At 40.3% G+C, this 24,616-nt stretch overlaps 1 protein-coding gene across 8 annotated transcripts in view; it reads right to left on the bottom strand.

Moving 5' to 3' along the window:
• Positions 1 to 24,616, bottom strand: part of LOC308626594 (uncharacterized protein) — a 35,910-nt gene that overhangs the window by 6,739 nt on the left and 4,555 nt on the right. The window contains exons 2-6 of one of the 8 annotated variants that reach the window (XR_014017278.1): positions 23,746 to 23,892; positions 16,211 to 16,266; positions 15,473 to 15,587; positions 2,361 to 2,539; positions 623 to 1,520 (exon numbers count right to left, since the gene is read on the bottom strand). Coding sequence is in view for 4 of the 8 variants with exons in the window: in XM_081251844.1 (XP_081107970.1) it covers positions 2,386 to 2,539; positions 16,211 to 16,266; positions 23,746 to 23,892 (357 nt within the window). In the remaining 4 variants the exon portion in view is untranslated. Of the gene's footprint in view, positions 1 to 622; positions 1,521 to 2,360; positions 2,540 to 2,894; positions 3,760 to 15,472; positions 15,588 to 16,210; positions 16,267 to 18,141; positions 18,424 to 23,745; positions 23,893 to 24,616 lie in introns of those variants that run through there. The other 7 variants (XR_014017279.1, XM_081251844.1, XR_014017276.1 and 4 more) reach the window with 7 other exon arrangements.

Raw genomic sequence — 24,616 nt, 5'->3', positions numbered from 1 at the left:
TTGCTGTTGCTAAAGTCTGTGCTGCCTCACTGTCCTCTGATTAGCTTCTCTGCCTCTTCTTTCCTGTACCAACCATCTCTTTTGAGGGATGTTTTACAACAGACCATCTGTGATATTGACTTAGGATTGGGCATAGGACCATACCTGAAAATAGTTTTGGGTTTTTTTTTGCGGTACACGGGCCTCTCACTGTTGTGGCATCTCCCATTGCGGAGCACAGGCTCCGGACGCACAGGCTCAGTGGCCATGGCTCACAGGCCCAGCCGCTCCACGGCATGTGGGATCATCTCGGCTTGGGGCACGAACCCGTGTCCCCTGCATTGGCAGGTGGACTCTCAACCACTGCGCCACCAGGGAAGCCCCTGAAAATAGTTTTATCCACTTCCCTTGGCATCCATTTCGGGTCCACCCTTCAGGCATGTTTAGATATGACATTCATTATTCCATTATGGATGGGTATATTTGTGTCATCAATGCAACCCCCAGAAAATTAAAATTATTTATCAGATCAGCTAGTCTGCAGTCATCCAACAGCTGAAATAATGTATTTAAAAGGTCTGGAATCTCCGAATAAACCTTAAGCTGCCCATTGGTCATAATAACATTTAGCATGTTAAATTAGTACAGTGGAAATTTTATTAGTCAGCATGCTTAATACTAGGTTCTGTAATAAATAAATCCAAAATCTCAGCGACTTAATATGATAAAAGTGTATTTGTTGTTCACAAAGAGTTCAATGTTGTCAGCTGGGGGTGTCTGCTCTGTGCAGTTAATTAGGAAACTGGTGTTGCCCTAGATGTTGACATCAGCTAGCAGAGGAGTGACAGCAGAGAGGACTGTGGAGGTGTTTTAGGAACCAAGACTGGAAACAGCATGCATCAACTTTGTCCACATCTCACTGGCTAGAACTCAGTCACGTGCCCCTCCGCACACCCACCCCAATTGCAGGAGAGCCTGAGAAATATAGTTTAAATTAATGCCTAGGACGAACAAGAAATGACCTTGGAAAACATATGGTCCGTCTCCGCCACTATTTTCCCTTCTGGTCAATAACTTTCCATTTCATCCTTCCTCTCACTTATAGAATAAACTCCTCTCCACCCCACTCGCTAGAACATTATCCGAAGTCACTGAATCCAGCTCAAAGCCCTGGGTGATGCTCAGTCAGCTCTATCTGGTTCACACGTGGTTCTTTTTGGTTGAGTAATTTATAAACTAAAAAGAGGAGTCATCTGCCCCCTGCTCCTTTCTCATCCCCAAATATACACTGGTAAGCAGAGACAAGGAACTTCAGTGTCCCATATGCAAAGGGAAGAAATGAAAGACAGAAAGCCGATAGTGGTCCAAAGCGGTAGGTCAGGCACTGTGACATCTCCCTGACCAGGAAGCATTGGGAAATGTCTTTGACTGGACTCTGTTTCTCCTCTATGAGAGGCATTGTTTTGTCCATACTTTTCTGTGACCCCTGGTTCCACTCTTCAGGAATTCTCTTCATTGTTCATTATCCTCTGTGGTGATATCTGAAGTGGGTGATAGGGGGTAAATTATTTCTGGGACTATGCAGATTTTGGAGTCTGCTTCCTTCTCATGGAAACCTGGGAGTCCAAAGCTGGTTGTTGTTTCCTGCCTTGACTAGTCTTTGTCCCAGGCTTCTGTTTTCTTTGGAAATACTATTTCCTCAGAAACCTAACAGGCTTCCCATTGATTTCCTTCTAGACAGTTTCTATGCCACAAACTACAGCCCAAACACTTTCCTAGACATAGTTCTCAATATCCTTTCTGTCTTTGTTCCCTTATCCTCATGCCTCCCTCTTCTTACTGGCAGCCACCTTGACGCTATCAGGTTGAAAGGGAAAGCCACGTGTGACGTGGCTTGTGCCAAGAGGTGGTGGTGACTGAGCAGTCCTGTGTTGCTCACAGTTTTATCACTCTTATTTTCTACTATTTGGGGTCTAGAATCAGTCTACTTCAAGGCCCCCAATTTATGTAATTTTCCTATTTTCTTCCATTTCTTGCTGCAAACTGCCAAAACTTGCCAGTCGCTTGTGGCCAAAATGCACTAACAGTTTGATTCCTTCCAACTGCTTCTCTTGGAGCCAGCAGTCTGTAAGCATATGGCCTGCCTCTCAAGCGAGAAGTTTTGCCAAGTGTTTTGCCATGCACAGCATGGATTGCCACCTTTTCTGCCTCTGGGATCAGTTTCCTTTCTTCCCACAACTGGCACGCTAAGCCAGTGCCACTTATTTTAGGTTTTGGGTTTTTTTTTTAGAAGTACCCCACTTCAAGGTCCCATTTGTGGCTTTTGTTATAGCATTATTGCTAGTTGCATAAAAAGAACTTCCAAATCTCAATCTCAGTACCTTAAGACAGCAAATGCAATCAAATTCATTTCTCACTCCATAGTCCAGAGTAGGGGTGAGGGCGAGTGTGGAGAGAGGGAACTCTGCACCGTGCAGTCAGAGATGAGGCTAACAGAGGCTCTACCATCTTCAGTGCATGACTCGCAAAGGTGCTCTGAGTATGGATATCCAGCCAGCAGCTGGAAGAGGACAGAGAGTATGGATAATCACATGGATGTTTTAGGAGTTAGGTCTGTGAGCGGTGCATCACTCTGCACACGTTTCATTTGTCAAAAGTCAATGATATGGCACAGGAGCTGAGTAGGTTACATAAGTGAGTTGAATGGGAACCAGGATGAATTCAGGAAGTGCATATTCTTTCTAAGTGAGTGGTAGCCATTCAACTCCAACTAATTATTGTCATGTGGGAATGCAGGGTTGCCAGTTGTGATCTTTCTAGAGTAGCCAGAAATCCAGATTCCTATGTGAAGTCTTGTGATGTTTAAATGTTCATGTGATAGACAGTCCCTGAGATGATCTTGTGTAGTCACTTGTGCAGTCACAAGTGACTGTGTGTCCTTGTGTAGCCACTTACACAACGTATATCATTGTGTCAGGGCTGGTCTGAGTGACCAATAAAATATGATGGGATTGATGATATGTGACCTACTTCCAAGGCTAGGTCATAAAACATATGAAAGACTGTCTTGCTTTCTCTGGGATTACTCACACTGGGGGAGGTCAGCCACTGTGAAATGAGGACAGTCAAGCAGTCTGTGAAGAGGCCTACATGGGTTATAATTGAGATCTCCCATCAACAGTCAGCACCATCATGCCGATCATGTGAGTAAGCCACCTTGAAAGTGAATCATCCGTCCCTAGTCAAGCCTTCAGATGATACAGCCCCAGCCAACATTACATCTGCAACCTCATAGGAGACCATGAGACAGAACCACCCAGCTAAGACACTGAGATAATAGATTCTTATTGCTGTTTTAAGCCACTATTTTTTTTTTTTTATATTTTGTTGCTCAGCAATAGGTAACTGATAATGGTCATAACTCACTTTAAAAATTTTTTAAAGCTAAACATTGTGTATAAAAAATTTCCTTCTGCTGAATTCAGGCTACCAGTTTATAATATCTATAGAGAAGAAAGCAAGAAACAGTGGGCTGCCATTTTCTGATTCTTGCTTGCTTTGAACTGAACTTTTCAAGCATCATAAATCCAAGAGGAAAAATGATTTAATGAACTGCATTACTTTTGCCAGATTCAGTGAGACTTGCGTTCAAACATGACTCCACTACTTACTAGTTATGAGACCTTGGAAAATTTACTTAACTTCTTTTGGCTACAATTCCCTTATTTGGAAAAGAGGAATAACAACAGAAGTACTTCTCAGGAAAAATTGTGAAATACTCTGAAATGAGAATAAGAAAAGGTTAGTGGGTGTCCTATCTAGTTTATTCATCCAGATTATCTCTGCATTTCACTGTCTTTGAGTTATTTCACAACTCTATAATTTGTAGAAAACAGAGTAATGCAAATGTGGGTTTTTTTTTTTTGCGCGATACGTGGGCCTCTCACTGTTGTGGCCTCTCCCGTTGCAGAGCACAGGCTCTGGATGCACAGGCTCAGTGGCCATGGCTCACAGGCCCAGCCATTCCGTGGCATGTGGGATCTTCCCGGACCAGGGCACGAACCCGTGTCCCCTGCATCGGCAGGCGGACTCTCAACCACTGAGCCAACAGGGAAGCCCTAATGCAAATGTTCCTTATTCACAGAAATGCAAATTGTGTCTACTGGTATGCAACTGATTACTGTCCCAAGGATAAAGATCAGTTTTACACCAATAAAGTAAGTTCATTTAAGCATTCCTGATGGCTTAATGTATTTGCTCTTTGGATTCTCATTTGGACTGGCTGTAACATCTTAGTTATTATATCATTAATTGATATGTTAAATAAAACCAGAGACATATGTTTATTTTATATTTGTATGTGAGTCATGATTCAACTTAAAAAAAAATTACCCTTTGACAGATATCAGAGTGTTGTTATGACGAATAAACAAATCAATGCATGTGAATCCCTTAGCACTGTGCCTGACACAGAGTGTTCAATAATAATTAGCTCATTTTATAATGCTAAAGAAGAGGGTAGTGAAGAAGCAATGATGTGAGGTCACCAATTTAGATGAAACAAAGGTCCACTGGTCTACCTATTCACCCATTCCTGTTTTCCAAAAAGGATACTCAGAGAAAACAACTTTGCAAATCAACAAAATAGCAGTCAAAATGCTAACCAACACAGTAATTACACAACAAGATCTCTGAAAAATCATCTAACCTATCCTATCCTGATGAGAAAGATAATACTTACTTTGACAGTTGCTGGTAAGGCTTGCTAAAGTAACACACATGGAATGGGGTTACTGTGAATGAGCTAGAAGGGGGGGTTCATCTGAAAACAGATTTAGAAAGCACATGTCTGAGTGTTCTTTCAATTCTGTGCCTCCTGGTAAGTAACTGAAATGACTTAAGTGGGCCAGGTATAAGGAACAGCTCTATCTATCAATTTTTGTTTTAGATAAATATCAAATATTTAATAGAGAGAAAATTTTTTTATTATAATGCCAACTAAAAATTGTCACTTGCCATCTGCCTCTGCAAGGATTAGGTCACCGGCCACTGCAGTCGTTGACCTGCTTACCCTGAAAGGAGTTCAGGGTGGAGATCAGGAATGAGGTACTCTGTGCTTTGGGAAAAACTGGCAGAACAGGTCTTTCCATAATTAGATATTTTCAGGAGATATTATGAGCCCGATTTCTTGCATCTCCTCATACCTAGAAAAGCACTAAAATCATTACCGGAGACATCTGCTCCTCGTGACCAGCAGAAACCTTCTGCCAAAATGTGTGCTTGATTGCATATATCCCTCTTCACCAAAATCTCACACACACACACACACACACACACACACACATATACATATATATATATACACACACACACACACACACATATATATATATATATATATATATATATATATATATATATATATATATATATATATATATATATACTGACCTCTCCCCTTACCTCTTTGGAGCAGTTCCTCAGAGCTATCTGAGAGGATGTCTCCCAGGCTACAGTCTTCATTTTGCCCCAAATAAAACTTAACTCACAATTCTCATGTTGTGCATTTTTTTTTTTCATTCGACATTAAGAACAAATCTGATGATAATTGGAAACAGATACTCTGGCTTAGCATCAGAGAAGCAGTATGGAATGGAATGGTGTACTGGAGTAGGGGCAGCTCCAGTCAAGTGGTGCCACCCAGGAATTCAGGCCACGGTTTTGTAAGAGCAGCAAGATATCTCAATTATTATGGGATATTTCTTAGCTCAAGCAATTAATTAAGCATCCAAGCTGACCAATCAAAACACATCTACCATTTCTTTGTGACCTCTGACTTAGGCCATGATGTTTTGGATGTGCTCTGTGGGTGGCAACTACTTGTTGGTGACACTCATCAGGAGTTGCTTATCATGGTTTGATGCCTTATTTACTGGCATGAGTAGAAGATGAAGTGTCAGTGGTCATGTGTGCTTATCAGACTGGGGTTGCTGGTAGTCAACGAAGAGAACGAGTAAGTAATATTTGTGGCTCTGCCGTCAGACATTGGATGCTTTGTTTTGCCCATCACACTTTGCTTTGTCCATCATACTGTGTGAATGGGGGGAGAAAGAGTTCTGAATATGTTCAGGAAGCTTTGTACTGTAGTAGAAAATAGACGCCTCTGGAGTCATATAGACATAGATTTGAATCTCAGCTGCACTGCTTAAGAGCTAACTAACCATGGATAATTTGCTTAACATCTCTGAGCTTCAGTTTCCTCATTTATAAAAAGAGAAGACCGGGTGCAGAGGGAACCAGGCTCCTTTAATCTTCCTGCCCTGCCATCTTTAGTATGTGGCTTTCTGCTCCTAGGTTGCAAGCTGGCTGTTGCATCTACAAGCAACAGCTTCTGAATTCCAGGCAGGAAGAAGGCAGGGAGAATGAAGGTTAAAAGGCACATGTCAGCTGTGTCTCTTTTATCAAAATTCAGCAGCTTTCCTTGAAGTCACCTCTAGCAGACTTTTGTTTACTGGCCATATTCGCCACCTCTGACTGCAAGGAACTCGGGAAATAAATTTTTTTTAGCCCATAACATTTCCACTTACTCATACAGCAGAGTTCTACTATGAATGGGAGATTGGCTCCTGGCTTAAAAAAACCCAGCAGTATCTGCTAAAGTGCTCAATAATCCTGAATATTATGTTTATAATACTTTTAATCTCAGCTAGTCTCTCTCCTTTGTCATTACATCCAAAGTGCTGGGCATATGGCACGCGCATGCATGCGTGTGTGTGTATATTCAGTGTGCTTTCTTGCTCATTTAACTGGTATATCAGAAGTATTTTCTTCCCCGTGAGATTTAATAAAAGGCTACAAATTAAAAAAAAAAAAAGAAAGGGCACTTTTTACATACGGAACTATGCCAAGAAAGTACCTTTGGGTTTTCTTTTTATTGAAGATTCTTACAATAACCAAAATCATTATGATAATAGCTAAAAATTTACTGAGCATTTATGGTGTGCCAGAGACTGTGCAAAGTTATTTCTATTCATTATAACCACCATAAAAACTCTATAAGGTAGACTGCTTAAAACCACACAGCTAATACACAGTGGAGCCAATATTTGAATGTGAATCTGTCTGATTCCAAACTGCTCTTTATCACCTGTCAGATTGCGAGATATTCCTCACCTACTTCTGGAGACTCTTTCCAATTTTATTCTAAAGCCCAAATCTTGGCCTCACATTTGGCCAATACCACAGTAATAATTGCTGTAGGTTAAGACTCATCAAATTAGTGGGACAAAGTTTGATGAGAAACAGGATATGCATATTTAAAAAGTATCTCCACACGAGATACTTACTAATTATAAAGAGAATAACAGGGGCTTCCCTGGTGGCACAGTCATTGAGAATCCACCTGCCAATGCAGGGGACACGACTTCGAGCCTTGGTCTGGGAAGATCCCACATGCCCCGGAGCAACTAAGCCCATGTGCCACAACTACTAAGCCTGCGCTCTAGAGCCCGTGAGCCACAACTACTGAACCCACGTGCCACAACTACTGACGCCCGCATGCCTAGAGCCCTTGCTCCACAGGAGAAGCCACTGCAATGAGAAGCCTGTGCACTGCAATGAAGAGTAGCCCCCGCTCGCCGCAACTAGAGAAAACCCGCGCACAGCAATGAAGACCTGACACAGCCAAAAATAAAATTAAAAAAAAAGAGAATAACAGTAACTCTACAGTGGCAAAATCAGGCTCAAAACACCGTAACCAAGTAATCAAAGTTAATGTCACTAGTAATGAGATACACCAACATCACATGACTCCTCAAATGACACCCTGAGAAGGACACAGCATCACTTCTGTAGTATTCTTTCCACGAATGCATAAGCTAAATTTAATCATGAGGACCTCAGACACACCCAGCTTGAAGGACATTCTACAAAGTAACTGGCCAATATTCCCCAAAAGTATCAATGTCATGAAAGACAAAGAAAAGCTGAGGAACTGTCTTAGCCTGAAGAAGACAGAAAACATGACAACTAGATGCAATATGGGATCCTGGATTGGATCAACGAGCATAAAAAATCATTAGTGTGGCAACTAGGGAAATTTGAATAAGATCTATATATCAGTTAATAGTATGGCATCCAAGTAAATATTCTGTTTTTCATAATTGTACTATCATTACGTAATTGTGTACATTTGGAAACTAGGTGAAGGATATATGATAACTGATTTTGTTTCTTGGTGACTTTTTCTTGCATCTTTTTATAAGTCTGAAATTATTTTAAAATGACAAATTTAAAAAAACAAAACCCTTATCTATCCCAGTTCACCTGGTAAAGGTGTCTACTTCTCAAAATTATGTCTGAACTACAAGTCAATGGACTGCAAGTACATCTCCACCAGCTTTCTCATCTGCTCGGCATTCTGTGTTCTGTCTCTAAGAGGATGCCCTGCTCTTTGTCCAGATGCTACCATGCTCAATGGTGCCAGATCTAAGAGAGAACTATTTACACCCTAGATAGCATACATTTGTATATTCATTATGACAATTTTCTGGCAAATGAGAGAAAAATATTTTGTGCTAACACAATCAATATATTGCGACAGTTTACCATCATATGGAAGTAAAGTGTCTTGGGAAGGGCACTTTTTTTCTAATTCATAGTATGGGTTAGCAGTAGCCCTGCACTCCATTCCCTTCAAAGTCATCAGCAGGGTACAACCTCTCTTCTAGATCAGATCTAGTCATAGGCCATCTCCTGAAGGAGGGATATCCCCTTTTCTCATCTCTCCTTCAGCTACAAAATGGAACTTTCTCTTAGAGTTTAAAATGTCCTGGGGTGCGACATCCCCAGGTTGGTGGTGGGAAGACTACACTGACCAGCCAACGTGTAAAGAGGAAATGCAGCAGGAGCAGTTAGACCTCAGAGTTGTAAGATGGATAGGTGATTCTCAAACTTTTCCCCAAAGGTTCCTGAATAGCAGAGAAGAGTTATATCAGGTAGGATGCTTTGGGCTGAAAGTAACAGAAAACCCAGTTCAGACTAGCTTACACTGTGAAGAAATTTATTAACAGGCAGTCCAGAGCTCAAAAGGGCTCCAGGCCCAATGTCGTAAGGGCTGCACTCCATTTCTTTGATATTCTCTTGGTTCAGTATTCCTTTGTGTATCAGTTTTGTCTCCAGACCAGGGTCCTCACTGTTAATAAATGGCTTACAGGAATAAATAGGGACACACATTTCTTTGTTCATGTTCTGTAGGCGAAAAAGACCTTTTACCCATTGTACCACAGAAACTTTTCCCTTCAGTCTGACTGGGCCAACTTAGGTCACATACCCACTCCTCTGCCAGTAACACTCCCCAAGAAAGAGCTGTGCCGTGAATGATTGAAGTCTGAGTTCCTAAACCATTCAATGGCAAGGTTGTGGGATTCCCATGAGCGGTTTAGAGTAAGCAAGATATACTCCCAAAGCTGGGGATGAGGTTAAATTTATTTGAGTAACGGGCCTTCTGAAGAAAGAGTGGATACCTGAACAAAAATCAGGGCTTTGTCAGAGAAAGGAATGGGGACAATTGACCTGGGGAAGTGAATTCCTGCCCCTTGTGAATCAAGAATGTTGGTCCAGCATGACCTTCTACAAATAGGATGTTTCTTTGTGTGTCTTCTTCCTTTTTAAATGGGTTATACCACTATGGAAAATAACATGGAGGGTCCTCAAAATATTAAAAATAGAGCCATCATATGATCCAGCGATCGCACTGGGATATATCTTTGGGTATATATATCCAAAGAAGTTGAATGCAGGATCTCAAAGAGATATTTTCACACCCGTGTTCATGACAGCACTATTGACAATAACCAAGGGGTAGAAGCAACACAAATGTACATCAATGGATGAATAGATAAACAAAATTTGGTTTATAGGAATATTATTATCCACCCATAAAAAGGAAGGAAATCCTATCACAAGCTACAACATGGATGAACCTTGAGGACATTATGCTAAGTGAAATAAGCCAGTTGCAAAAAGACAAATATTGTATGAATCACAAAAGACCATCACATTGCAAATATTGTATGCATCACAAAACACCATCACACTGCAGGATGCAATGACATTTCACAAATGTTAATATTTTCTCTTCTACCACATTTCATTTGATTTTAAAAATCCTTTTCCTGCTTTATCTTAAAAATCATACACATTTCTTGTTCTATGCCATTATGTCTGGACTGGGTTTATCTAGAATGAATCTCCTCTTCCAGTTTTGTTGGAAATTGCTTACTTTAAGAAGGTATTTATCCTGTGGCATCCAGAAACCCCTGGCACTTAGCCACATTTGAGAAGCAAGGTATGGAATCCAGAGGAATGGATTTTCTGGAAGACAATCCCTCTAGTTAAGTGAATTGTAATGCAGCCATATGATAGACTATTAGCCATTAAAAAGGCTTATGGGGCTTCCCTGGCGGTGCAGTGGTTGGGAGTCCGCCTGCTGATGCAGGGGACGCGGGTTCACGCCCCGGTCTGGGAAGATCCCACATGCCGCGGAGCGGCTGGGCCTGTGAGCCATGGCCGCTGAGCCTGCACGTCCGGAGCCTGTGCTCCACAACGGGAGAGGCCACACAGTGAGAGGCCCGCATACCGCAAAAAAAAAAAAAAAAAAAAAGGCTTATGAAGAGTCTACTTTTTAAATAGGGCAAATAATTGTTTTACAATAATAAGTAAAAAAGAAAAAAGAGAATGCAATGCCGACCATGACTATTAAAGAAAGAAGTTACAGTAACAATAGTGGGAATCTGAAACACATGTATAGGAAAACACCCCAAAAGAAACCGATGAAAATGTTAACGGTGGTAGCCTTCGGCTAGTGCATCTTCAGGAGAGTTTTTCTTTGAACTTTCAATTTTCTTGTTTTTGTTTGTTTGTTTGTTTGTTTTTTCCATAATTTACAACACATCTAGAATGTTTAGTAAAGGAAAAGTGAACTGGGGTAAACACAAAAATTGTGGGTCCAAGGGTCTCACTTATGAAAACATAAACATTATAAACACTATTTTGGCTGTCAGAGGAATTATACCACCTCCCACATCCCTGCTTTTTTATTTTTAATGTGTTTTTGACAGTTGAGGTCAATATAAAAATACCACTGTATACATAAAAATAAAGATAGATCCAAAATTAAGTTGTTCAGTTTTCTCTGTGATTTAACTCCTTGGCCATTTAACATTTTATATCTGAGTAATGACAAACTATTCCTATTAGCATTGCAAGTAAATTAATTTAGAACAAAATTGAATTCTTGGTTGTTTGAAAAAGGATTAAAAGTCTTTCATCTAAAAATATGAAATTATTGTTCAAAGGGATATAATTCGAAAATCTGTAAGCACATTTATGCGTAAAAAAGTCATTTCCTTTTAACTCTCCCTTACATGACGCATGTACTAAAATCTGAGAAAGTGCCTGGGTTTGTTCCATTTAAATGCTTTTTAATAGTGTTGTCATTCTGTTTCTGGCAAGCAAAGCTTTACATAAGCCTAAAGATGCAGAAATTCTAAGATTAGAATAATTTAGATTCTGTCCTTGGGACACACTGTCTAGTGTAAGATGGTGGCATGTCCCTGTAGGTGAGTCAGCTCTCGGCTTGGACTGCAGACTCTGCTAAGACTCTAGTCCCTGGATTTCATCCACTCGTGATCTCCATCAATGTGGTTACAGGGCCACTCTGAGCTAGAATCTGCGGCTGCTACTCTCCCCTGCCCAGGAGCACCTGCCCTGCAGCGACTGGAGCTTGGTCTACCCATGCGTGTCCTAGTCAGGTGGTGTTGGTCTGCCTCTGACTACTGTGGGGCTTTGGGTCAATCAGTGACTTAATTTTTGAGGCAGAAAAACTTACTGAGAGTCAATTTTTCATATTCTCTATATCCTGTGCTCACCACTCCCTTTCTCAGCAAAAGACTCATGGTATTTCTTGCCTTGGGGTTTTTTTTGCACAAGGAAAGCAGGTACTTCCATGGAGCACTTTTTGTTTTGTTAAAGTTCAAACTCTGCTAGAGTCTTCTACACATTCTTTCTTTTTTAAAAAAATATTTATTTATTTATTTGGTTGCATTGGGTCTTAGTTGTGGCATGTGGGCTCCTTAGTTGTGGCTCGAGGACTCCTTAATTGTGGCATGCCAACTCTTAGTTGTGGCATGCATGTGGGATCGAGTTCCCTGACCAGGGATTGAACCTGGGCCCCGGCATTGGGAATGCAGAGTCTTATTAACCACTGCGCCACCAGGGAAGTCCCCTACGGATTCTTAGAAGGAAGAAAGGGAGACTCTTCGAGGGCAGCAAGAAGGAAAAGACAAATATACATGTCACTAAAAACGGGGGTCTGTGGGTGGGAGGATTCCTGAGATCTGAGTAGCCTCGGTGCAGTGGCCGGAGGAGGAAGCTAGTGCTCAGAGAGGATGGCTGTGAGGTGGGGTGTACCTTGACCTGCCCCAACCCCTCAAAGATCCTCGACATCGCAACTCACACAGAAGCCACGGAGTGGCTCACTCCAGAGGAAACTTTTCTAGTACAGAACATGGGCATCCAGCAGATATACACGCAGTTGGACGAGAGAGGACAGGACAGGCCCTCTCCATGCGTTAACACACTGGGCAAGAACCAGAATCCTGAGTCAGGTCCCTGAATGGCTGAGATGTCATTTCCTGCCATTCTGGTGGAGTCATGCTAGGAGTTAGTTTTAATTAAATTTAAGAAAATAAAATAACTGGACATTTCTTACTCCTTTGAATTTGTGTACATTCCTGCTATGTCTGTCTGAGCTCCTATTTCTTCATCATATCCTGGAGATCAAACACTTGCCTCATAGCATCACTGTAAGGATTAAGCCAGGTTAACATGGGAGGGCCTGGGAGAGTGCCTGGGTGTATTTAGTAGGTGCTCAACTGCTGTTGATTCTCTAAAAAAATTTTTTTCCTTCTCTCCAAGATGGGACTGCCAGAATGAATGGCAGAAGTTGGTATGAGGACCTACGGAAGGCCTTGGGCTAGGGAAGGTAGAGGGGCAATGTTTTTAACAGTAATCATAGTGATAGTTACTTTTTTTTTCTTTTTGGTCTATTAATTGGGGACTCTTTATTTCCGTGGTGTAAGTTGATTTACAGTATTATATGTTCCAGGTATACAGTACAGTGATTCACAATTTTTAAAGATTATACTCCATTTATAGTTATTATAAAATATTGGCTATATTCCCTGTGCTGTACAATATATCCTTGTAGCTTATTTATTTTACACACAGTAGTTTGTATCTCTTACTCCTCTACCCCTGTCTTGTCCCTCTCCCCTTCCCTCTCCTCACTGGTAACCACTAGTTTGTTCCTTATATATGTGAGTCTGTTTCTTTTTTGTTATATTCAGTAGTTTGTTTCATTTTTCAGATTCCACATACAAGTGATATCATACAGTATGTGTCTTTCTCTGGATGACTTATTTCACTAACCTAATACCCTCTAGGCTCATCCACATGGTTGCAAATGGCAAAATTTCATTCTTTTTTATGGCTGAGTAGTATTCCACTCCATCCACACGGCACATCTTCTTTATCCATAATGATAGCTAATATTTATTAAGAACCTATTATGGGCCAGGCATTCCTGGACTATAAATCTTGTCACTGGTTTTTCACCTGTTCTACAGAGCTCTAAGATTCCATAGAATCTTAGAAACTTAGATTCCACAGAATCTTAGGGTTGGATTCCATTCCAACCCTAAGTTCCTGAGGGTCTCAGGAACTGCAGTATAGAGCCAAAGGGAGACCAATGAGTTCACATGCAGGGCTGCTTCCTCTACTTCAACTAGATCGGTTTTGCTTTTACCTGTTTAATATGTTGATCCTCTACATGAGATTTTGTTTGAAAGTAGTATGTCTCTTAAAAATGTCGGAAAACTTCTACAGAGATTTTGGATCAATATGGCAATATAAACAAACACATGTTCAACCAGCCTTCCTCCCCTGATCTAAACCCTAAAACTAACCTAAAGGATATATATCTATATATATCTGTAGATATACAGATATTTGAAGGTCATGTTGACTGACAAGATGAATTGCTCTAAATGGATCAAAAATTCTGCAGAAACTGCTGAAAGACAGAAAGTAGAACTGGGATAACACTGAAGGAGGGACCCACTGCCCAACACTAAAGAAGAGGGCACCTGTAAGTTGTGAGTCAGGCTTCAGTACTGCTCCAAGCTTGGGGAAAGCGAATACAGGGACGGGAGGCAGTCCCAAACCAACATTCAGTGTGATTTTGGTAGCATTACAGCAGTAGGAACAATCAGACAGTTTTTCTCCTCCTTCCACCTGTGCTATGCAGCAAACAGCAAAGGCAATTCCAATGGGACCCCCTGGACATTATAAGCAGGATAGTAACCAAGAGGTATGTGTACCCCAAAAGAAAGTGGGAGTTCCCGTGCCCAGAAGACGAGCTACTGATCCACTCAGTCTGGTAGTATGTCCTGCCTCTCCCCTATAACCACAGGAAGCAGAAACATTGAACAGATAAGCACTCAGACATACAGGCAAGGCTAAGAGACAACTGAAAATGCAAACAGAAGGACAACCGAGAATCACCAAACATTTGAAGAAAAACAAAGAGGAGTCCCAGATGGAAAGAATGGAGGGAATGAAGAAGAGGAAATATTCAAAAAACAACAGAATAAAACAGCTCATTGTCAATGAAAGATATGACACCTCCAATGAAAGGCCCCATGGGCGCTGCTTAGAATGAATAGAAGAACAAACAAACAAACCCCAGATCACGTCTAGACACTTGATGGTAATATTTCAGAAAAGCTCAGTTAGTAACTTGCTTTTCTGTTTCTAGTCAGTCTCCTAAAATTTGGTCACTTTATTGGATAAAGAAATTTTTTTGGTATTGTGTGCCAAGATGATTTGAGTTGGAATATTTTTAGCAAAGGAACCTGATACTCTTGGCTGACTGACACAGGCAGTAGTTGAGCCCCATGCTGGATAGTGTGAAGATGTGGCAAGAAGAGGCTGGATAGGCTAAATTTATAGTCATTGAATACAGATGTTTCTTTTTGTCCCAAATGATCTGTTTGGTACTTAATCTGCCTAGTTACTTATTGCCCCACAATGAGTAATCAGAACAAATGAAATAAAACAACCCATTTCAGATCTGTCCCAAACACTCCTACAAATATCCCCTAAATATCCACTCATTTGAATGGTTTTGTTTTTTTTTAACATCTCCACAAATTGTACATCCCAACTGTGACTCAGAATTATTGTTAATCAAGTTCAGAATTAAAAACATATTTTAGACATTCTACTGAAATATTTCCTTCAACTTAGAAATAAGTCATTAGAATTTTGAATGCCTTTTAAGTGTTTGTGGTTTGGGCCCTACACCATGTGTTATTTTATGAGTTGTTTTTGGAGAGCCAGCTTTTCTCCCTCATTCTTATCATCCTCTCACCATATTTGTTCAGATCTTCATCGAACATCTAATATGAACTGAAGATTGTTGATTCAGTCCCAAGTCTTTCGTCTTTTTCCATTAGGTGCAAGAGCAGTCCTTAGGACTGAGGAGTCTACAAAAATGAGTAAAGCACAGTTCCTGTAAACCCAGAAGTGTTTAAAATCTAGTAAATAAATATGAGAAATGTATAAAATCCAATGAGGATTCTCTCCCTCAGGAGAGGAAAAGATCATATTTGTTATGATCTAGGCCATGCTCATGTTATTTTTCTACATTGGTCTCTCCTGTAAGATTGTAATAATAACTACCATTTATTGGTACCTTCTGTACCCAAGAGAAGCTGGCATTTGATGACCTAGACGGGTGGAATGAGGGGAGAAGTGGAAGGGAGGTCCAAGAGGGAAGGGGTTTATGTATACATATAGCTGATTCACTTCGCTGTACAGCAGTAACTAACACAACATTGTAAAGCAACTATACTCCAATAAGAAAAGAAAAAAAAAAAAAAAGAAAGAAGCATCAGACTCAAAAAGGTTTGTTGACCTTGCCCAGTGTCACAGACTTCTAAGTGACAGAGCCTGGAATTGACCCGTCTACTTGACCATAAAGCCCTATTTATTTTTCCCCCAACTTAAACATACTCTTTCCTCTGTCTTGAGCATACATTCTATGTTCCCACCTCTCCCTTTACTATGGTCCCTTCTCCTACTTTAGACAAGAAAGGCATACACTCACTTATCTGGAATCTTCTTATGGTGCATTGTCCCAAGAAGTAAAAATCTCCTGGTTACCTAAGAAAGGGACAATTCAAATGACTGGGGAAGCCTCCTTGAATAATTAATCAAAGCACATAAAAAAACTGCCCAATGCCTGTCTTCCTTATACATATTTCTGGTAAGCGCAAAATGTTGCTTTAGAACCAGGGTATTTTGGCTGATGTTGGGATATTCTGAATTAAATCAGAATGGGTAGTGGGGGTGACTGTACTTCTGCCCTTTTTGGACTGCAATCAAAGAATGCAATGCCCTTGAAAATTCTATGAGAGCAAAGCAAACACAGCTTTAAAAAAATTTTAAAGGAAAGCAGTTCTTTTCAGATATTTAAAGAATACTCATCCTGGCACTTGTCATTAGCTAGAAAGAAAAGCACCTTCAAATAGCCTATGGACAGTGGTGGTAGCAATGCCGATTATTTTTCAGTGTAACTGGATTTTTTTAGGAATACCAACTTTTTTTGAGGGGGGGGTGGTGGTATGTGGGCCTCTCACTGTTGTGGCCTCTCCCGCTGTGGAGCACAGGTTCCAGACGCGCAGGCTCAGCGTCCATGGCTCACAGGCCCAGCCGCTCCGCGGCACGTGGGATCTTCCCAGACCGGGGCACAAACCCGTGTCCCCTGCATCAGCAGGCGGACTCTCAACCACTGGACCACCAGGGAAGCCCAGGAATACCAACTTTTTAAAGATACATTGATTAGCAACCACAGGTAAGATTTTTACAAGATTTTTCTCAGATTAGTTGTATATCATCCAGTAAGGGAGCTAAACCCTATTTTATCAAATCTAGATCATGAGGTATTTATTCTGATTATAGTACATTCCCATTTTACTTCATCTTCTGAATTATTTACTTTTTACTATCTCCTAATAACAACATGTGAATTTGCTAGCTGCTGGACCAGTTAGTTATTAGCTATATGACAGGGATGGGCTATGTGCTCATCAGCTGGGCTTCTTCTTCCTGAGTATGCAGGAAAACCACATTTCCCTTTCTCCCCTGCAGTTAGATTGAGACCACATGTCTGGGTTCCTATCACAGGAACATGAGCAGAAGTAATGGACACCACTTTCCAGGCCTAGTTATAAACTCCCCCAGCACCATTATTCAAGCTCTCTCTTTCCCTTCTGCTGGGCCCATGGAGTTCAATGTTGCAGATTACCAGATGAAAGGAACCAAACTGCTGTTTTGAAGACAGCTGCCCCGGAGTCACCCTATTCTCACTGGGGCTATGAAATGAATGACAAATAAAACAGTGTGGGGCTTCCATGGTGTTGCAGTGGTTAAGAATCCGCCTGTCAGTGCAGGGGACATGGGTTCGAGCCCTGGTCCAGGAAGATCCCACATGCCACAGAGCAACTAAGTCTGTGCTCCACAACTACTGAGCCTGCGTTCTAGAGCACGCGACCACAACTACTGAGCCCGCGTGCCACAACTACTGAAGCCCGTGTGCCTAGAGCCTATGCTCTGCAACAAGAGAAGCCACTGCAATGAGAAGCCTGCGCACCGCAGTGAAGGGTAGCCCTCGCTCGCCGCAACTAGAGAAAGCCTGCAAGCAGCAGCCAAAAATAAAATAAATAAATTTATTTTAAAAAAATTTAAGAAAAAAACCAGTGTGGAGTTATTTTATTTTTTTTACAGCAGCTAGCTTTAATCACCCTGATTAATATAAACAGTGTATACTTGTATTAAGCATTTCAGATTTTGAATCATCTATTGCATATTTCCTAAAGAATATCATACCTGCTCTCATAGGTCTTGATTCATACATAACTTCTACTCTTTGCTGGATACTACATTGTATTACTGCAAATTAAGTAATGAAAAATGTATTACTTTGTTTCAATTAACTAATGTAAAATTAATTATATGAGAGTTATATCATTTTAATCTTGATTGCTTTTAGAAATATATTGTACAACGTGGACTCTATAACTTACTTCTCAGTGTTTTTTTGTTTTGTTTTGTTTTGTTTTTTTGTGGTATGCGGGCCACTCACTGCTGTGGCCTCTCCCGTTGCAGAGCACAGGCTCCGGACGCACAGGCTCAGCCGCTCTGCAGCATGTGGGATCCTCCCGGACCGGGGCACGAACCGGTGTCCCCTGCATTGGCAGGCGGACTCTTAACCACTGCGCCACCAGGGAAGCCCACTTCTCAGTGTTTTTGATACTATTCCTTAAAAGAAATATTAACACATGTGAACTGAAAAATAAAATAAGACTTTTTTTGACAGAAAATAAGTCAGATTTTAGTGATTAGTTTGCAAATGAGGACTGGCTTTGTCAATTAGGTCATACGGTTTTGTCATTTGTGGTCTGGTTGACCACAGGATAGGAGCACTTGCCATGCATTCAATGAAAGAAAGCTTTAAGTTTTGACATAATTATATTTAAAACATGTGATAAGTTTGTAAAAAATACTGTACTACCACAGATACTGAAATAAATATCTCCAATTTTTACTGAGTAAAAATTTAAATAAAGTGCTGCTGGGCGAAAGAATAAAAGGTATAATTAATAGTCACTTGATAATCTATGACGAAGCCTTTTTGGTACAGTTTCAGAGACTGAGACTCTAATGTCTGTCTAATTAAACCCTTTATAAGTCAGATGGCTTCTAATTCATAGCTTTCAACAAAACTAAAAAGAGGACCTAACTGAATTATTAGCTGATAAATCTTTTAAGTAATTCTGGATAATAAATCACTATTATTTTTGACATCTAATTTGACAGAATTTCAAAGAATTGGGTGACATTGCCATAATTAACCTTTCTATTCTTATATTATTATTGTGAAAAACAGCAATAGAAGTGGTACGCTGTCCCATTTTGGACATAATTAATATTCTTCCATGAGTACCTGAACTAATGGAAAAATAAATCCCCATTAATTTCAGTAAGAGGTACATCCCTGAAAATTTCTACTTATGTGTTTGGCAATTATAAAAAATATTTAATATATTTATATTGTTTTAACCACTTGTATAACAATACTAATTATAACTACAGAAGTACTCTTTTTAACTTAGAGGGAACTAAAAAAATTAAAATCACTATCAGTACTTCTGCTTGAGACACATCATAAGGTGATCAATGAAAGACTTCTTGAGCACAAACACTTCTACATTACAGTAAAAAACTTATATTAGGGTGAAAAACTGGGGGAAATGGAATGCAAAGGAGTTCAGGAAGTAAAAAGAAACAACGCTCATTTTCTGATTGCTAAAGAAGAGTTTGTGTATTTTTAAAAAATGTGTGCTAGTCTCAAAGTTGCTAACATGCAATCATGCTCTAATTATTTATAACTTGATATTTTTTCTTGTGTATCTATTTTTTAAAAATTGGTCATGTTCTATATACTCTATGTATTGGTTATATTCTATGTTCTATGTATTCGTATTCTGGCTCTGCCACTCACCTATGACAAGAGCTTGGGTATGTCGCTTAACTTTTCAGGCCCTTAGTTTCTTTTTTTCCCTGTAAAATGTGAAAGTTGAACCACATCATTTGCAGGCCCCCTTACGTCTCTAATATTCTATAACTCTGTGACTAAACACTCAAAATATTCTTTTAGATGACTGAAAACAAAAAGTATCCAAATATGCATTTCCTCTTTTTCCCCTTTCTCATTTCCCTTCTTCCCTCCCAGTATCACTAAGGCCCTGTTGGCATAGAGCAAAGATTGTATGTTTTGAGGGATTTACTAAAATTGGTCTCATTATGTATCAATTCATTACAGTAATTCATTGGCTTCCCTCAACCAAAAAGTAATCAAACTATTCTCCCTAGTAATTGAAATCTGAAAAGCATATAATAAAGATAATATTTTCTAAAATAAAAAGATGATATTGGCAGGATCCTGCTTCCTCCTTTTGAGGAAGCTAGAATCTTAAAATAGCTCATCAGAAACAGAAGTCTTTAGAATAGAAAAGTTGACCAGAAAGGCTATAATTGTGTTAAAAAATATGTATGTGGGGCTTCCCTGGTGGCGCAGTGGTTGAGAGTCCGCCTGCCGATGCAGGGGACACGGGTTCGTGCCCTGGTCCGGGAGGATCCCACATGCCGCGGAGCGGCTGGGCCCTTGAGCCATGGCCGCTGAGCCTGCACGTCCGGAGCCTGTGCTCCACAACGGGAGAGGCCACAACAGTGAGAGGCCCGCGTACAGCAAAAAAAAAAAAAATGTATGTGAGGTCCACTAGCACCTCCTTGTGCTATTTATAAAACAATGCAAGATATGATGTATAAATAGTACTATTTTGGTTTTAAATATTTCCATTTTGGTAACAGAATGTTGTGGTTTTTCATATTTGCAGTGAGAAAAGGTCCTGAAATATTAGTGCTGTGTTTTTCTTTCTTGCCCCACACTTCCGTGTAGTTACATGCACCCATGTTGACTTGTGGACGACTGAGACTGTTAGATCAGGGATTCAAAGAGAAAGAGACATTTAATATTCAATTGACTGACTTCCACAAAAGGGCAGAGTTGGGAGGGAGCCCATGTGAGATGGTTGCTGGCCAACCCTGGAGAGCTATGTGGAAGGCAGGCCAGTGACTGCAGCCCATCCCCACCATTCAAGTGAGCATAAGGGCCACAGGTGCTACTGTCAGGTCATCACAGCACCTGCACTCGGCCTCTTAGCTCATCCAGGTGAAGGATGTCCACCTGTGTCCTACAACTTTGATAGCCTCCGATGTGAACTGCTGTTAATTTTACCCTTGTTAACAGGACACAAAACATCTTTTCAAAATAGTGTGAGATCCTTCACCACCAGAGGCCATTGAAAATGAAGAAGAAAGAGAAGCCACAGTTTTGGCACTTGGAAGTCTGGACTGGGAAACCCATCTCTGGTGTATGTGTGTGTGTATATATATTTACATGTATATATTTATACTGGAGAAGTATTAGGGTCTTAAGCCTAAATGAGATGGCATATAGGAAAATGCACTGTACTAATTCATCTATACATCCAATTAATAAAATTTTATTGAATACCTAATGAATATTTATTGAGCACCTACTATGTGCCAGGCACTGTCCTAGGTACTAGGGACATAGTAAACAAGATGGATGAGGTCTCTGTCTCATAAGCTTGCACTGTGGTGGGGGAAGACATAGTGTAAACAGATAAATAAGGTAATTTCAGTTACTGTAAGTGTCATGAAGAAAGTAAAAGAGGCCAATTGGATAGAAAGTGACTGGTTGGAGGGTGAAGAGAGCAACTGCAGGGAGGGTGGGCAAAGACAGCCTCTTTGGGGAGGGTAACACTGAATAATGAGGAGGACTTAGTCATGCAGAGACATTTGGAAGGAACAGATAGAGGGAACAGAAAGTGCAGAAGCTCTCAGGCACATAGTAGTTTAGCATGTTTTAGAAAGATGGCAAAAGATGCAACCTCTGCAGACTCAGGAGTGGGGAGCCTCCTTCACTAAGATGATGGGGTCTTACAGCTGACACAGAGTAAGTGCTTAATAAAGAAATGTGTCTTTGCTCTGACACATTACATTAGAAAATGTTTACTACAAATTTAAAGAGTTTATAACGAAGAGCTTCCTCTGCCCATAACTCCAGCCCTGCTTCCCAGAAGCAATCAGCCTTATAATTTACTTTTGGTTCTTTTGACATATCTTTGAATATAGCATGCTCCTAATGTTATTTCTTCATGTATCAATTATAGATATTATCTATTTACTTCCTACAATGACAGAGAAGCATTTAGCCAAGAGAATTATGGTTATTTTTCTGCCTCTACTGGTTTCCTTTGCACCTATAAATAATAAACTTCTATGTCTTGTCCCTTCATATCTTGACTCCCAGATCATGAGACTGAGATATTATAGACCTAATTCTTTCTGCTGCTTCTCTTCCTCCACTTTTCCCTCCATGTCTCTGCTGGGCACAGCCTCCTATGCCCTATAAACTGTAGTAGTTCAACTCTTTTTAGCAGTTATACAGGGCTCTTCATGCTCTAGGTCCCACCTACTTTTTTCATCTCCTAACATTATCCACTTACGCTATACTCACAGTTTTACTGAACTATGTACTTACAGTTTTTGTAAACTTTTGTATGCTCTTGTCTTTTTTCTCATTGCCTCATATGTTTTCATTGCCTGGAAGGGCTTCCCTCTGCAATTCACTGGCAAATCCCATTCGTTCATTTTAGCCATTTCATCCTTGCTGGATGCCATTTATTAATTAAATACAAAAAATATTTATTCAATGGCTGTTATATGCAAGGCACTGTTCTAGGTGTCAGGGCTATAGTGGTCCTAGACAGACATTCATGAACTTGACTTAATAAGCAGACTTAATAAAAATAACCACCATGATGAAACACATGATGTGTCAGGACTTTACTAAATAACTCACAAATGCTATTTTAATCGTCACACCTTTATAGGACTTTAAGAAGTTAAATATCTTTCCAGAGGTCACTTCCTGTAAGTGGCTGAGCTTATATTCAAACTCAAATCTGCCTAACTTCAGAGGTGTCACTCTTAAATCATACTCATTCTGCAGCTATTACTCCTTGTACACTTCTACCATAACATTTGTCATACTGTTTTGAAACTGTGCATGGAGTTCCCCACAGAAACCACAGGACATAAAAGAATTATTTGTGTAACTATTTTTTCAATTTTCTCAGGATGGTACAGAAGTAATACAGTTCTAGAGACACAAGAGTGAAATTAATGCATTACATACAGTGGGTGCCTTAGGGAATTAGGGATTAACTCTTGAAATCTCAGACTGAGAAAGGCTTGCTCTAAACTGAAGACGTCTTAAGGGTAGAGATACCTGCTGCTTAATGGGTGCTCGATAAATGTTCATTGAACCTGTTCTTCAAACCTTTGTAATCAATACATACCGAGTTTTAGGGTTGAAAAACTATGTTAGTCCTGCGTTTGAAGGTGGCTTTGCAGCAGGAGCTAGGCACTCAGTCTTTTTAATAGAATTCCAAGGGTGTTCAGTCCAAACTTTAAGAGGCAGTAGAATGCAGTGGTTAATTGCACAGACTCTACAGCCAAACTACCCAGATTCCAATTCCAATTCCATTGTTTACTGTTTATACAACAAATTATTATTTAACATGTGCCAGCCACTTTTATAAGTACTTTACAAACATTACCTGAACTAAACCTAACACCTCCATGTAGCAGATACCTTTACTATTCCTCAATAGTGCCATGTCTCAGTTTTCTCCTCAGTTAAATGTGGGATACTAATAACAAAATATAGGGTATGTAGGATTGAATGAGTGTAAAGTGCTTAGAATAGTATCTGGCACATAAAAAGTTAGCTATTACTACCAGTAGACGCTGTGACCATCGGCTTGATGTAACTTAACAATTTTTTCATCTTATGCTAATGTTCACTTCAAGGGAATTATTTGGAATGGGGACTAAATCTTAAGCATCTCCCAGTCAAGTTGGCTCTCTGTTTCTAAGGGAAAACCCAGTGGCTGGTGCTGAAATGGAAAACGTAGGAAAAAAAAATACCTCTGAAGTCCGTCCAGTCTTCTGCAGCTGCTCAGGCATCTCCCGAGTCCACGTTATTGTCACCTCTTGCTGGGATGCCTGCATTAGCCTCCTAGCTGGTTCAACGGCCTTCTCCTTGGCTGCCTCTATTCTCTGCTCCAGATTAACCTTTGCAAAACACAGAGGCAAACTGTATTGTATAGTGCGCACGCTTACAACAGTCCATTGATTTGAATAAGGACCCAAATTAGTAACTGAGCTGACTAAGTCTTGTGGGATCTAGCCTTGGCCCGTCCCTCTCCGTGGTATCTACCCACCCCAGGCACATCAGCCTTCGTTCATTGTTCAGCAAATATTTGTTTGATCACCATGTATTTATGGAGTCATTAAGGATACATCAGTGACAAAGAGAAATAGTTTTTGTACTCATAGAACTTACCTGTAGGAGGTGGGAGAACAACAATGGCAACAAAAACCAGACATATAATAATTATTATAAAAAATATAATAATTGCTGGTTGTAAAAAGTAGGAAAATGGTATTGAGCCCGCAAATAAAAAGAGGGTCATTTGAGATAAGATGGACAAAGTCTTCTCTAAGCAGGTAATATTATATAGATGAGATGTAAAGGAGGAAGAGAAGTGAGCCACATGATGAATGTAGAGGAGAGAATTCAGGTGGACAGAACCCATGCAAAGGTTCACATATGCTAGAAACAGCCTGGTGTGTTTGAGGTACCCAGAGTAGATCAACTCACCACACAAAGGTAAGAAAGTGGGGAGTGAGATTGGCTGGCGCCTGGTCCTGTAGGGCCTGGTAGGCCATTGTAAAGAATTGGGAAGTTTTTTCCCTCTTCTTTTTATTTTAGAAAAGCTCCAAGATGTTTTGAAAA

This window comes from Mesoplodon bidens, assembly GCF_964165515.1.
Source record: "Mesoplodon bidens genome assembly, chromosome: 1".
Taxonomy (NCBI): domain Eukaryota; kingdom Metazoa; phylum Chordata; class Mammalia; order Artiodactyla; family Ziphiidae; genus Mesoplodon; species Mesoplodon bidens.
This window is presented reverse-complemented; position numbering and strand designations above follow the sequence as displayed.